The following is a 15837-nucleotide window of genomic DNA, read 5'->3' on the forward strand; positions in this document are numbered from 1 at the left end:
AAGCTATGCTTGCAAGTATTGTATATGTGGTGTAACATGTATATAAAGAGCAGGAGAAACAATAGTGACAGTGCAAGTGACTGGTACGTCTTATACGTAAGAATAAGTAAGTCAGTCACTTCTGATCATTAGTATGAGCCAAAAGACAGGGTAACAAGCAAGTCACTTGAGATGGACTGAAACAAAAAAATCATTCCAGAGTAAGTGCACTGACACAGTAAAAGAGAACACTAAACGTAAGAACAGAATCTTCTCACACAGATAAATCCCGGCTTTTAAATTTCTTTTTATTGGCACTTTATCTCACCGATGAAATATAGCAATCAGCACTATCATAAGGGTTACTCCAAGCCACTTCTTACCAGCTACACTTGTAAAAGTTCCAAAAACTTTTGCTGCTGCCATTTAAGCTTTGTGCTAACGTGCCAAATTAAGGCTGAAATGATGAACAAACAGAAATGATGAAGAAAAACAGTGCCTTTGTATATGCCCTTCATATCTCAAATATTTTTGTTGTTACATTAGAATTTATAAGAAAGAAAAAGAAACCCTTCATCTTTAAAAAGTTTTTAATAAACCTCAAACAGATCAAACACTGAATGAGGTGTGAAATGTAGCTTTAAATATTTTTTCTCAATACTACCGCACTTACTTTCAGGATTATATCTGAGAGTGTGATGAGGTTACTCTGTGACATACAAGCAAAATGATTTGGTGAACCTGTGCATACAGCCAGAAGATCTTTCACCTGCTGAAAAAGTAACAGTAGCATGCTACTTAAGAATCTGACAAAGTATGCCACGCACCTCAAATATCACAGCAGAAAAAGTAAAGCGGCTATGAAAAAAGAAAAGTGAGATCATATTTGGAAGAAGGTTACTTCAGTAGAGCCCAACCTGCAAGGCAGGCTGCTTAGTCTCTCTCAATGCCTGGAGCTTACCTGGAGTACTACATCCAGTTCTGGGCTCCCCAGTATAAGAGACATGGAACTACTGGAGCGAGTCCAGTGAAAGGCTGCTAAGACGATAAAGGGACAAGAGCATCTCTCATACGAGGAAGGGTGGAGAGAGCTGGGACTGTTTAGCCTGGAGAAGAGAAGACTGAGGGGGGGGAATCTTATCAATGAGTTTAAATACCTGAAGGGAGGGTGAAAGAGGACAGGGCCAGACTCTTTTCAGTAGTGCCCAGTGATAGGCCGAGATGCAACAGGCACAAACCGAAACACAGGAAGTTTTGTCTGAATATAAGGAAAAAAACTTTTTTACTGTGAAGGCAACTGAGCACTGGCACAGGTTGCCCAGAGGTTGTGGAGTCTCCATCCTTGGAGATATTCAAAAGCCATCTGGACAGGATCCTGGGCAACCTGCTCCAAGTGACCTGCTTGTGCAGGGGGTTGGATTAGATAAGCTCTAAAGGTCCCTTCCAACCTCAACTGTTCTGTGATTCTGTGACTGAAGAGTGCCATTCATACGGCAAAGCCATATGCACGTACAGCAGACAGCATAGTTAGGAAGAATTGGGATTACCGCTAAAGGGCAGCAACACACAATCTAGTCCATAGGCACTCCATATCTGTCCCAGGAAAAAAGAAAAAAAAAGAAAAAAAAAAAAAAGAAAAAAAAAGAGTCTGTGAGGAGCCACTGCTACTATTAGAAGGATTCACACAGCCTCCTCTTGGCAGTTCTCTATCCAGGGCAACACTTTGGAAAAAACAAGAAGCAGCTGTAGGCTTTTTGATACTGTTCTGGTGGCATTTCTCCCAAGGCCCTTGCCACACATGACAAGTTGCACATCTCAAACATGACAGGGGATAGACCTAGAGCCTTCTAGGAATAGAAACTTAGGACACTGCTCCTATCACAACAGTTCATCCAGTCTACAGACTAACACAGCTTATTGTGCACTCAGCTGTTCCAGGAAAGAACAGTGCTACATATAGGCTATACATGCATTATCCAAGTTGAACACGGGTACACAGTGGCCACAGCTTGAAGGACCTGTGTTCTACATACTCCAACTCCCCATGTTGTGTGAACAGTGCTAGGTGGAAAAAAAATTCACAAAGCAGCACAAGAACACGGCAATATAAATAAAAGCTCCAAGTTAATTTTGCACACACAGACCACTTCCTGACCTAAACTTTATATGTTCTCAGTATAATCCTAGATCTCATCTTGTAAATTTTCACCTACTCCAGCACCTGACGAACTAACTTCCCTCCTCATCCCTATCAAAGACGGCTGCTTCCGTTTCTTAGCGTGTATCTGTCGCAGGGGGAGGGTATTAAGTCTGGGTTTATTGCAAACCAGTTTGTTGAAGATGGCGATACTGTGTAGTCATAGCAAGCAAATCTTACTGCACATTTGTTATTGCCCAAGTCTTGGTTTCTTATCTCTCCAACGGTTTCTTGTCAGAGGTTCTCTTAACTCCCAGAGAGTAACCTTGAGAGGCATCCCAACTCAAGGGGACATTCACCGCCATGCAGCCCTATGACACGCAGCAGAGCTCGATGGGCTCCAGTGCTATTTATGGTCATGGAGTTTGACTCATGGTCATAAGATATTTGGTGTGGAGATACACCTTTTTTGCTGACCTCATGCCCTGTTGGACAAAATATATCCCTTTTGCTGATCTCAGGCCCATTTCTGGCCTCACCAGTTGCAACCAGTATCGCCTAGTTCCTCCTGGTCAGCACTGGATGCGGTCATCTGGGGCCCAAGACAAGGCAGAAGGGGGTAGTTGCGCTCCGCCACGCTTCCACTCTGTGACCATAGTCAAACTTCCAATGCTTTCACAGAGTGGGGGTGCAGTCACCTCTTGCCTCTGTGTCAAAAATATATACGGTGGTTATTTCCTCTTTTCTAGGTTCACTCTCTGGTGGAGCATCTCATGGAGGGCTGTGTGGGCAATGGTGGGTGAGCATTTATAGCCCTGTGGTAATCAGTTGAAGGTGTACTGGACCCCTTCCCACCTAAATGCAAATTGCAGTTTATCCTCTTCCCTTAGGAGAATCATAAAGAATGTATCTTTAACATCTAGTACGGCCATCCACATATGACTGGCCGCTTGCAGTGTGGCAATGAGGACAGCAATATTTGGCACAGCTGAAGTCAGTGGTCCCATATTTGAGTTCAATTTTCAATAGTCAGTAGTCATCCTCCAGCTGCTGTCTGGCTCCTTAACTGGCCACACTGGGGAGTTGTACAGGGAATAGGTTTGGAAGATGATCCCTTTCTGTAATAGATCCTGCATTACGTTGTGGACCCCTCTCCTGGCTGCAGCAGATAGAGGGTATTGGGACACATGAGCGATTTTAGAGCCTGGCAGAGGAGGGGCAATCCTCAGTAGCCTGATTCAGGTGGCCTTGCTGTCCTCCTCCCAGCCTATCTGCTGGGGTCTCCAAATGCCCAGGTACTTCCATCTGAGAGTAACCATTTTCTGCCACTCAATACACCAAATCCCAAGACTTTGTCCCCGCTCTCTGTGACAGCCAGCTGGCACAGGGTTGCTCGCTTCTCGTTGGGGAGGTGCAGATAAGCTCTTGCTACTGAGCACACCTCACTTCCACCGGTGTATCCGAGTAGTTGGACTCAGTGCCTCCCCATGGTGACCTCTGCCCTCTTTGCTGCCACCTTTGAGAGGGTGAACATCTAAGTCCCTGTGTCAATAAGAAATTTGGTTGAGATTTGACGAGTCCTTAACGGAAGGTAAATGCGGGGTCCTTCCATGGGGTCCCAGTGGAAGGCCTCTAGTCTCCGGACAGGGAGGGGCAATACCTGTCCAGCACCCACTAGTTTTTTGCTTCTACGGCCTTTAGCTCCTCCCAGAGATGAGAGAAGGGGTTATTTGTGCATGGAGGTGTGGTGGGAGTAGTGCTCTCCTGTTTCCCATCTTGTTTCCTGCCCTGCAGGGGACTCATGCCAAAAAGCATCTATTAGATTTGCAATTGTGCCTGTCCTCTGCCCCTGTAAAGCAGCTCTAGATATACCTAACTGCAGCGCTGTGTGCCACAGATGATTTCTTCTTTCTCTGTCTGCCTGCGGGGTGGACTTCTCTTCCCCTTCGACTGCAGTTCTGACCACTTTCCTTACCTGGTGAGTACCAGGGCCTTCCGGGGGCTGGGGCCAGGAGGGTGTGGCATGGGCTCATCTCATCCCATTTCCCATCTATGGGTGACCACTAGGTGTAAGAGGTCAGCCCACATGGGTATGGGGAGGGGCTGTTGCTGCTGATGAGGGTCCTGGATTGCCCTATTATTCCGTTGGCTGCACTCCATCTCCTCCCGCTGTTGAATTAAGTACGCCTTCAAGGTATGTGGCAATCCTCTTATCAATGACTCTAGGTACACCAGGTCCACTGGGTACGATATAGGCCAGTGGCCTAGCTGTCCCCCAACTGTTTGTAGACAGGCAGCCTCATTTGCTGCCTCAGACAATCCCATTAAGGTGTGGACGGGGATCACTAACAGCTCCTCCTGCTCACAGGGATCGATTCCTCCTGCCCAAAAGGCAGCCCAGGAAGTCAGAGAACGAAGGTGATCCGCCAGCAGAGCAGGGTTGTCCGGAGGGTCTTGCGTGAGGAAAAATCCTGGTCCTCAAAATCATTCTGCTTCCGTCCTGTCCAACATTATCCTACCTCCTCCCAGTCTGTTTGTTCTTATCACCCACTCTGTCTCCATTTCTCCAGGTTTCTGACAGAATTTTTCCTGGAGACTTGCTAGCTGCAAGGGGTCAAACAGGGTGGCAAGAGTAGCCTCCCACCAGTTGCCTCCTTGGGGTCCCATAGTGATTTCATGTTTTACTATGTGGGCTATCCTTTTCATCAACAGATCATCTTCTGCATCTCCTTCCCCATTCTGCACTGGGGGGGGGGGGTGGGGGGGAGGGCGAAACTGATCATTATCTGGATCAAACTAGATGTCCCCATCCCAAGTTCCTGGCTCAGTGGTCACTCAGAGTATTTTGACAGGGTGAGAAGTTTTAGACTGCCTTGCCAGCATCACCTCAAACTTCTCTTCTACTGCCCTTCTTTTATCTTGTTCAACCTTCAATTGTTCTTTGGTGCAATCATTTCCTGTCTGCAGTGGCAGACACCGCTGTTTTGGGGCCCGCAGTTCGTTTAGAGGGTAGCTTTATCTCGCTGCTCCCTGTAAGCGTAAGCTGCCTCCAAACAAGCCCCCAGCATTTTTACAGTTACGCCTTTATTTGGGCCGTCCTTACTCTTACCCCTAGCTAAGTCTAGTTGCCTTTCCAAGTCCCCCAAGTCATGCTAATGATTATGAACCCATTCAGGTGAGAACTTGGGGGACTCCTCCACTCCATGCCTCCCTAAGTAGGTTGCCATGAGGTCACTAGCCAACATCCTGCCAACTACACCAAATAATCACCGCGGGGGGGGGGGGGGGAGGAATGTTAACTCTGGGTTTATTGCAAACAAATTTATTGAAGATTGTGATACAGTGTAGTCATAGCAAGTGAATCTTACTGCACATTTGTTATTGCCCAAGTCTCGGTTTCTTATCTCTCCAACAGTTTCTTGTCAGAGGTTCTCTTAATTCCCAGAGAGTAACCTTGAAAGGCATCCCAACTCAAGGGGACATTCACCGCCATGCAGCCCTATGACATGCAGGAGAGCTCAATGGGCTCTACGCTGCAGAGCTATTCATGGTCACGGAGCTTGACTCATGGTCATATGATATTTGGTGTGGAGATACACCTTTTCTGCTGAGCTCATGCCCCGTTGGGGAAAATATACCCTTTTTGCTGATCTCAGGCCCATTTCTGGCCTCACCAGTTGCAAACAGTATCACCTAGTTCCTCCTGCTCAGCACTGGGCACTGTCAGCTATTTGTGGTTAGCTGGGCCCAAGAAGGGGGTGGGGGGGGGCAGGAGGTAGTCGAGCTGTGCCACAGTATCTACTCTCAACCTTCCTCAAAACTCAGCACTGAGACCTCCTAGAATCATTTAATTTAAAATAATCCTGAGAACTGAGATGAGATGTTACATCCTTTCAAAATATACAGCAAATTACTTCATCATGAGCTGTACAGGCTTTTAAAGTTTTTAAAAACCATCTAACCTACTTTAACGAGAAGTGGAGAATACCATCTTCTAATGGGGCAAGGAGGAACATGGGTGCACACGGGTATTAACATGCCTGCTGCTGCAGCAGCTACAGAATTGCAGTCAGAATCTGGTGGAGATCTGTTTGTTAGGATCGTGTGGGTGCAAAATGTTAAGGGCAGTAGCTGAAGAGAACAATTATTTACTGTAGTCAGAAAAGAATGCATCCAATTAGAAGACACTCACTGTTAACTTGGTAACAACTGTAGCCTGAAATAGGGAACCTTAAAAGCCTCTGAATCCCAGCGTATTCTACCAAAGATTAATCAATTTGCAAAGCAAGACAGACCTCCAACAGGGTCCTCTAAGGATCATGAATGCTATCTCCTATAAGGAGCACATATTTACAGAAAAATTCTGCCACTGAACATGATGGACAAGTGTGAAAAAATTGCAAGTGGCACATATATTTCAACAAGACGGATGAGAGAAACAGATTTTCAGCGTTTTGATCGAAGGATACAAAGAAGAAAAAAGGAAGGGTATAGATGATCAGAAAGACAGGCTTGAACTCCTTCTGAGAAGCTGTCTACTATTTTTATATTCTCCATGAGATAGATCATTACCATGGCACCTCAAAAAACTGCTATACAGTGCAGCCCTAGTCTGCTGAGCTACATTTTCCATTCAAGAGGTAAATAAAATGATTCCTTTATTACTATATAATGTCAGTTGCCTATTAACCAAATGCTAAACTGTAATGGCTGAAAATATTCATTTTAACATGCCTTCTATGGGTCAGTTGTCTGTAACTGTCTTAGTCAGGGTTAATCTTTCTGGTTTTAGCCTTACTCTTTGGCTAAACTATCTGATAAAGTTTAAGGTTCCTAAACTAACAGTTATATGCCACCAGTACCAACAGTTCTCAACCATGCACACACAGGTAAAAGAAAAGCTGTACAGCTGCTCTATCACTGTGCTATACTACTACTATATATTACTTAATTATTACAAAGGAGATGGTATTCATCTCCTCAACATAAAAAGTCTATCACAATTAGCTGATTTTCTGAGCATGGCAAAACACTTTCTTTCCTTTTCTTTAATCTGTAACACATATATAGCAATAGCTGTTGCTGTGTAGCAACACTAATGGTTCTCACAGGTGTACAGATTTCCAAATATCCAACCTTGCCACAGAAGATGAAATAATTGCTTCCAGGCTATTTTAAATGAGGACAATTGTTTCATGAACTGTTTATACAACCAGTGGTCCAATAAAAGTGTGTATTATGGGCAAACATGTAAAAATCTTTTTTAAACAACACAGAAAAGAAAAACATGTTTCAAACAAAAAAATCATTATGCCACTTAATGGTTACATGGGCCCGGTATCTCTATTTTTCCTTCAGTCCTTCATTTTTTAGGTTGCTAGAAAGGAAAAAGCAAGCGTATCTGTTTCTCAGATTATCCTTAATTCCCACTGCACAGATGTTTGACCATAAAAGCACATATAAATAGGTACACCTTTGCTTACTCGAACAGCCTTGTTAAATCAGTGTATTCAGATATATTGAGATGTGACAGAATTAATAAAGATAGCTATATGTTTTGTTGTGTTCATGGCTCTGCAGGAGAATTTCCTGTAGAAATTAAAAACTCTGGGGAACAATTATGCAAATCACTAGTACAGGTAACAAGTCCTGCTCTCTGGAGAAAACAGCATATATTGGTTTGTTCCAGCAGAAGAGAGAGAAAAACAATGGAAAACTGTGCAAAAGAACACTTATCTTACATACAGATTCCTTCTGAAGCAAGAAAACAGACAAAATTAGGTGTATTTTATGCTAGGTCCACTGTGTGGAAAACTAAGGCAACTCAGTAGGCCCAACATGCGAGCAAAACCACTATCAAGAATTCCACTGAAACACTGGTTATACTGAAGCGACCATGATGAATGGGGAGGGCACTGCTGCTGCAGACCCCCGTGAGGAATAGGAAGGTAGATTCCAAGTGGAATCTGCCTTTGGGCAGACGCAGAGCAAACCCTGAACACTGGCACCACCATCTTCTCCATATGTAACAGGTAACTTGGAATAAGTACTTCATATACCAGTACTCCTCTGCTATACATGGGACACACAAAACACACTGGCAAAGGACAACATAAACTTAGAGGAAGGATCCATTCCTGTCAGGCTATCATACTAGTTCTTATGATTTTCTTGAGTTGTGAAGAGTCCAAAACTGGAAAAGCCTTACATGGAAACAACATACATGCTTGCCTATCTCTTATTCTTTCCAGGTATCTGCTTATGGCCACTACTGGAGACGGACGGGGACCTGTAGCAGTATCCTGAGTCATGCACAAAATGGACCACCATGCTGATCTGGTTCGTTAGCTACCAAATCTTACTTAAAAAACAAACAAACGAACACCCCTCGCTCCTAGTTTTACTTAACTTTAACACTAACGCGCTCTCTTTAGAGACGAGAACTAGGCCTTGCCTTCTCAAAACTCAATATAAAACATTGAGAGCAAATATTATTGTGCCCATCCTATATCTGGGGAAATAGACATAACAATATTTTTCCCCAAGTGGAAAGGCCAGGATCAAAACATAAAGTCCTCTTTGCTACTCGTACTGACATTTCAAATGGTGTTGTTATCTTTCAAAAGCCTGTAGCCGGCAACTTGCAACAAACATCATCAAACTTCCTTTCCAGATCAACTCTGACTATAGCCCTATTTGCTTGCTTCCCTGCTTTCAAGACTTTTACTTGCTTTCTTTCTTCTAAGACTTTCCAAAAAGTCTTCAAGGCAGCGCACTGCTAGCAAGTCATGATTTGGGGACACTTATAACACAAACACTAACTCGCAAAGACTGATTTCTTTTAAATGGCCAAAATAAGTGTTTATTTCTTAACCGGCCCCCTTGGCTAGAGAAACACACACAAAGTTAAACATGAAACAAACCCGATGCAGCAAAACCAGGCTTAACACACACAGTACACAAGGGTTCGATTCCACCGTCACCTTCCAAATTTGTGAAGTCACTTAAACCAACAAAGCAGATATAAACCAGCACTGCTCTAATTTGGCAAGGCACTGCCTCAGTGCAAAGGTAAAAATGACTCCACACGCTATATATGTTCTGTATGAAAAACCTTAACTTTTTTTTTTTTTGGGGGGGGGGGGGGGTTCTAATGTTACCCTTGCCGTGGCCCTGAGGCTTCATGCTAGAGATTTGTGATTATTTGAGAAACTCTCCCCACAGAGAGACGCGATGCGGGGTTTGGGGCTGCAGCGCTGCCCGGGGGGGAAAGGGGGGGGGGGGGCGAGACCGCCGGGGCGCGGGGGGGGGGGGGGGGGAAGGGGAGAAGGGGGCAGGTCTCGCCCCCCCCCCCGCAGGGGCGCGCACCGCCCCCTCCCTCACGCGTTGGGGGGGGGGGAAGGGAGCCGCGTCCTCCCACCTCAGCAACGGCCCGCGCCCCCCGCCCCCCCCAGCCGCCATGTGCCGCCCGGGCTCCGAGCATGTGTAGGCGCGACGCCGCCGCCCCCTCCCCCTCGCTCACACCTTCCCTCCCGGCGGGGAACAGGGGAGGCGTTTTCGGGGGGGGGGGGGGGGGATGTTTAACCGGCCCTCCCCCCCCCAACCCCCGCGCGCCCCCGCCGCCAACGGCCGTCCCCGGCGCGGCGCCGCCGCCTCCCCGCCCCCGCGCGCGCTCACCTGCCAGCGCCAGGATCTGGGCCTTGTGCAGCAGCAGGCGGTCGCCCCACTCGCCGGGGCTCTCGTCCTCCTCCTCCGCCTCCTCCGGGTTGCGGTACACCGTGTAGACCTTCTGGTTGTCGAAGTCGAGCTGGGACTTGGGGCTGAAGTCCTGCACGCAGGAGACGGGCAGCGCATAGCAGACGTTGTCCTCCAGGAACCGCACAAAGGCGTACATGGTGCGCGGGGGCGGGAGGGGGCAGGCGCGCCGGGTCCCGCACTCCCTCGCACTGTTATTGTTCCTGAAAATCCGCCTCTGCGCTCGGCTGAGCTTGCCTAGGCGCGCGGAGAGCCGGCAGGAGCCGGCTCCTGGCAGACCCGAGCAATCCAGCGCGGAGCGACGCGAGCCGGGCCGGAGCGCGGCGAGGGGCGGGCTGGGGCCGAGCCAAAGCGGCGGCCGCGGCCCCGCCGCGCTCGCCTCGGCCCGGCCGCCGGCAGCCCCGGCCTCGCCGCGGCGGGCCCCGGCCTCGCCCCGCGCCTTGCGCCGGGAGGGTCGCAGCCCGCAGCATCCCCCCGAGCCCCGCAGGCGGCAGACGGCGCCGCCGTGCCTCGGCCGGGAAGATGGCGGCCCCGAGGCGCGGGGCGGGGAAGGCCGCGGGCAGCCGCGTCTGCGGGCGGAGATCTCCTTCCTGCTGCTCCGGAGGGGCAGGCGGCAGAGTTCCTCTCCCCGCGGTGGTGAAGGGCGCACCCGGCGGTCTGCCGGGCCGGGCCCGGTGCGGAGAGAAGGGCCAGGGAGGGCCAGTGATGGGCACATTTATGGGCCCGGAGTTTGACTCGTGGTCATACGGTATTGGGTGTGGAGATGCACCTTTTTTTGCTGAACTCATGCCCTGTTGGGGGAAATATACCCTTTTTGCTGATCTCACGTCCGTTTCTGGCCTCACCAGTTGCAACTCTTATCTCCTAGTTCCTGGTGGTCAGTGCTGGGCGCTGTCAGTTATTTGTGGTTAGCTGGGCCCGAGATAAGGGCGGGGGGGATAGTTGTGCTCAGCCACACGGACCAAAAGCAAAAAACAACTGAAGTATTGGAAACAAATCATTATGCCCAGCTTAGAAGTCTGTCTCTTAAAAAATGAAAACGTAAGGAATACATACAATTGTACTGTAGCTATGCAAGCTGATAAAAGTATTTCAGTAACAGGCTGTAAACTTCCCACACAATAATGGGAGCTTTATTATTTTAGCAGTTACCGAGTTTTGCAAATATTTCAGTTTAAGCTTTGGTATTTAAATGCCTGTACTTTATGTTAACAATAAAGTATTGCCAGACTGGTATGTAATTACTGGCAAATATAATTCTGCTACAAGGTATGGATGACAAATGTATTCTAGCAGCTAGACTGCAAAGGAAATGAAATTCCAGCAAAGATTGTGTTGCTGATCAAACAACAACAGCTGCTGTAGTGATCGTATCTCCCCTACCTCATGTTACAATAGAGGTAGAAGGAGCTGCAGAAAGACCACAGGACAGACCAATAGCTGGAGTTACTCCATGGACTCTGTCAGAGTTACACAAAGGACCATTTTGCCCCACTAAATTCAGTGGCTAATGGATGATTTGGTACACTGAATCTTACTGAGACTGTGTTTCCTTGGCACCTAAAATCTATTAGCAACATCCAGGACTGCTGTCAAGGAAAAGGAACACAGAAGAATGAAGAAACTGGAAATAACAGGAGAAATGAAGAGAAAATAAGGATGCAACAATTAGGGTAGCCTTGGAAGAGGAAAGATCCCTTCAAGTGCCAAGGACACCTGGGTAATTTGCCCCAATGAAAGAAAACTAAAAATACTCATGTAAAGGCAACTAGGATCATTTGTTTTTGTTTTTGTTTTAGAAACAGAACACGCTGAACTGTTATTTGCAACATTTTACATTTCAAGGTTCAGTTACGGCAAAGGCTGCTCCAAAGAGATCTTTTTATCAGCAGTGAAAATGGGTCTCAAATCCTTTAGAAAGGCTGTTTCACAATTCCCCATTGACAGGCATTTCTGGGAACAGATTAACGGTCAGGATGATAGACTGCATGTTTACACTTGGTCCCTAGCATACACATTGAACCAGAAGGCATTACAATGCTAAGGAAGAAATATCAATCCCATACATTTCTGTCCTGCGTACAAGGAACAGTGTTAATTTCTGGCTTTAAAATCCATACATAATCCACACTGGTTAGGGTAAAGCTGGGGAAAAGATCCATTTAAGCACAGAATACAAATGCACAAGTATCAGCATTCCCTTCATTTGGACCTTCAGCATTTCTACTCATGGTTAGCCAGCAGTTTTAATGATGGCTAGCTGGGGAACACAATGTGAGCTCAAGGTTCTTTTAAAGGTGTAGGTAAGGGAATTACTGAATCTTCACCAGATTTAAATCCTCTAGCAAGTCCAGCCTTTTAGAAACAACAGACACAACCCTGCTGAAAAGCAGCCAGTCATACTTTCAAAATACAAGTAAAGCCACAGCTTAGAAAGTAAAAGCGTCATTCCAGGAGTCAGGAAACCGCAAGTATGGCCACAGCCCATCTTGGACTTCTGAGTGGCTGTTTCCTGGAAGACTACCTATATTTTTCTGCTGTTAATTTTTCTTGAAAAAAAAAAGTGTTGAAGCAAAAGGTGACGCCTGTTGTTTTAATGCGCACTCTATGTTTTCACTTAAAGGTTCAGAACGAAAAGCTAATAGTACCAACAACGGCTACCTAGGTGCGAACTCACTTTCACAGCAAAACACTAAAATTAGGTTCATCAGTCATGTTGCTTCAATATTTAATATGAAACCATCAAGGGACACCATATTGATTTTTAATCTACTGATGGAGAAATTCCCATTTCCTTTCACCATCCAAATGAAGAGGCTTTGCTACTACCTGATGACTCAACAATAGCCACACACTGGACTACTATTAGGAATTCCTACACTTAGAAAACTTTATTGCTTTGTTGTGAATTTATCCTCCAAGCAATGCATTTCTTAAACAATTGTTTCAAAGCTCAAATACACCCTCAAAGAAAGGTATATCCACAATTTCCTAGACAGCGATGAGAAGTGACCAAAGGCACATGATGTAACTCACTGTATTTTAACAGTAGCATTAACCTAGTCATAAAGCTTCAAGAATGACACAAATAATGCACAAGAGCTGAACACTGTTCAAAGGTTTATGTATGTGCGTGATACAATCCACTCATAATCTAGTTAATTTTTACCAAGAATATGATCAATAGATTGTCTCTGGTCAGAAAATACCTCAAATCGATCCATTCCACAGTACCTCATTTTTATCTTAAAATAAAGTACAAGATAAAGTTATTTCCAGGTATAAAAGAATCTTCCTGTAAAAAAAGTCAAAAAGTCACATACAACTTCTAGGTGTTTTGAAATGCAGAGGATTTTTGGCAGAAGGCAATCTTCAGCTAGACAGAGTGGGGCAGGGATTCCTAACAGTTGTTCCCACTTTAGCTTTTCCCAAGAAATCATTGCCACACTTTGCCATCAGCATCACAATGATTACACATAAAATTCAAGCCAAAAAAAAAATAAGGTCCATTCCTATATGATTCTAGAAGATGGAGGAGAAAATATTTGTGTCCACATTTAATTTCTGAAGTGCTCCAATACCAAGAGGCTAGTATTAGAACCTAGATTACACAGATAAATTCTTAAGATTACTCTTTTGAAATCTACAGCCCAAAACCATCCCCAGAAGAGGAAAGGCAGCACTGCAAGGCTATTTAGTCCCAATTCCTGAGAGTGATCTAGCCTTTAGTGGGGCTGAGGATAATACTCAATCATCTTTTACATTAAACTCTCACATCCTAACAGAATATTCTTTCAAATAAATGAAACCTAAAAAACACTTTATGGATCCATTCACATAGGAGACATTTATTTCCCAGAGGTAGCTGGTATATTCTGTAACATGAAAAGGTAATGATTAAGCAAAAGTGACCGCTGGAGAAGGTACTTTCCTCACTGTTAATGACTGGCTGGAGAAACCAAGGGCCAAAGAAGAAGCCAGGCAGTCATCAACTGTTCAAAATTCCTGACCTAAAGGTCATTCTTACTGTTACAAAACCGGAAATAAATAAGTAATTATTTTCTTTGTGTTTTTATATGTATTGAAAAGATAAAATTCTGCTGTCTGTTGCTGTGGATATTGGTCTGTAAGATACTTATCTTTCCCATTCTGGCAGGCTACGCAATGGATAGATCTGCGATTGGCAACCTTTCAAGGCTGTGTGCCAGACTGTATTTTCCTTTTCCAAATTACAGGTTAAATGTGCCCACAGAAAGTCAACAGGAAGAGGAGACGCTGCCAGTGGGTGCTGTCTTGCCTCTGTGTGAGGTAGCAGTTCCCTGCTCTCACCGCGTTCCTGGCTCAGCGGGAGGCGGGAGCTAGGTTGTCTGGGAGCTGCAAATGACTCTCAAATTGCCATGACTCCCAGCTCCCACCCTGCTGTGCACCATTCAAAATGTTGCTAAATGCCATCTTTTGTACTCAGGCAGTATGCTGTTTGCCATCCCATAAACTTCTTGCCTGAGAGAAAACTAGGAAAGATGATGTTTTCTTTGAGCTGATTTGTGCATGGACTCACCTTTGGAACACGTCCTTTTGGTACCACTGCAGCTATCTTCGAGAACTGCTCTGAAGATATCACTGCTGCTGGAGCCCAGGTGATCTCTACTGGTCTCAGATCCACTGCCACCCATTGGTAGCATCAGCCTATATATTTTCACTCTATCTGGAAATTTGGACACTTGATTTGAGATTTTCCTTTTTTTTTTTTTTTTTTTAACAGACTTTTCCTTGGCTTTTGATAGTCATTTTACTAATATGAGATCAGTCTATGTAGCTTTTACAGACATAGATTTTGCACCACTGTGGGAATTCAATCCCTTCTGTACCTTAGATGACAAAGTGACTTTCATTTGGCAACGACTAAAGTCTTTTTGTAACCTTCAGGCTTCATTGAAAAGTATCATAGTAGACACTGCCCACGATTATGTACCAAGTCCTATTACGCTTTAGACAGAGCTTAAGAGGCTACTAATGGCTTATTTTTGTAATATTTCTGTTTTAGTTCTCTGTTCTCACATCTGCACAGCGCTGTTCTGTCTTGCGCTGGCATTTATAGCTCACACTGACTGGGAGAACATTTCTGCAAACCTTTTCTGTGTAGAGCCGTACAGGTTGTTCTGCTTGCCAGGTTCACACAACGATCTGGGATACGCACAGAAGAAAAAAGAGGTCAACTGCTGCTGACTGCAGTTTTGCCAGAATGAAATTTCTGCCTCCTCGCACCTCTGGGTTTCTTCAGACGGTTGATTTTGGCCGGAGACTGGACAAACTCTAGACTCTTACTTTTTTGGAAGGTTCTTGACAATCAGCAGCAGCATATCATTTTGTAAGTGAGGACAGAGTCAAACTCAGAACTGCTTAAAGAGGTATATTCTCACGCATCAGTGCTATTTAATTCATACTCTTGTCATACTCTTTCTAACTCCTTTCAAGGCTTGTTATATTTCAGTATAAAGTGAGTTTTTAGCAAATATTAGCAGTAATTAGTGCTGACATCTCACCACTTCAGAAGAGCAGTTTTCTCCTTCTAATGAAAGTCATAATCAGAAATGGACCAACAACTCTTTTGGAGAATCTCAGCTAATGGCAGCATGTAAAATCCCCTTTGTGGAAGGTGAGTGGGAGATAACACAGAACAGGAATAATCATTGGAATATTTCAGAAACTTGTGTTCCCCAGCTCTGTCTTGTTAATAATCACATTTAAATTAAAAGCACGTAACTCTTTACTGTCATAAGTGCCAAAGTAACCTAGAAACTGAACATACAAGTGCTCACTGGTATGACAACCTTTACTGCACTTTGTGAACCTCTCCACTCTTACGGAGACCAGGCATCTGTATCATGTACAGATTATCCAAATAAACTTGCGCCTGGTAGATAAATTAAAAATAAATAAATAAAAACCCTGAACTGTGAGGAGTA

The 15837-nt window shown here is 45.3% G+C and overlaps 2 protein-coding genes across 5 annotated transcripts in view; both read right to left on the bottom strand.

Moving 5' to 3' along the window:
• BEND5 (BEN domain containing 5) overlaps window positions 1-10148 on the bottom strand; it is a 35107-nt gene extending 24959 nt beyond the window's left edge. The window contains exon 1 of one of the 4 annotated variants that reach the window (XM_026103828.2): window positions 9794-10148. In XM_026103828.2, coding sequence (XP_025959613.1) covers window positions 9794-9970 — 177 coding nt within the window. In that variant the 5' untranslated portion in view covers window positions 9971-10148. The remainder of the gene's footprint in view (window positions 1-9793) is intronic. The other 3 variants (XM_026103820.2, XM_026103812.2, XM_026103848.2) reach the window with 3 other exon arrangements.
• The window catches only part of LOC112985226 (AGBL carboxypeptidase 4), a 588669-nt gene that overhangs the window by 383480 nt on the left and 189352 nt on the right, over window positions 1-15837 (bottom strand). The gene's annotated exons all lie outside the window — the stretch shown is intronic.

This window comes from Dromaius novaehollandiae, chromosome 8, assembly GCF_036370855.1.
Source record: "Dromaius novaehollandiae isolate bDroNov1 chromosome 8, bDroNov1.hap1, whole genome shotgun sequence".
Taxonomy (NCBI): Eukaryota; Metazoa; Chordata; class Aves; order Casuariiformes; family Dromaiidae; genus Dromaius; species Dromaius novaehollandiae.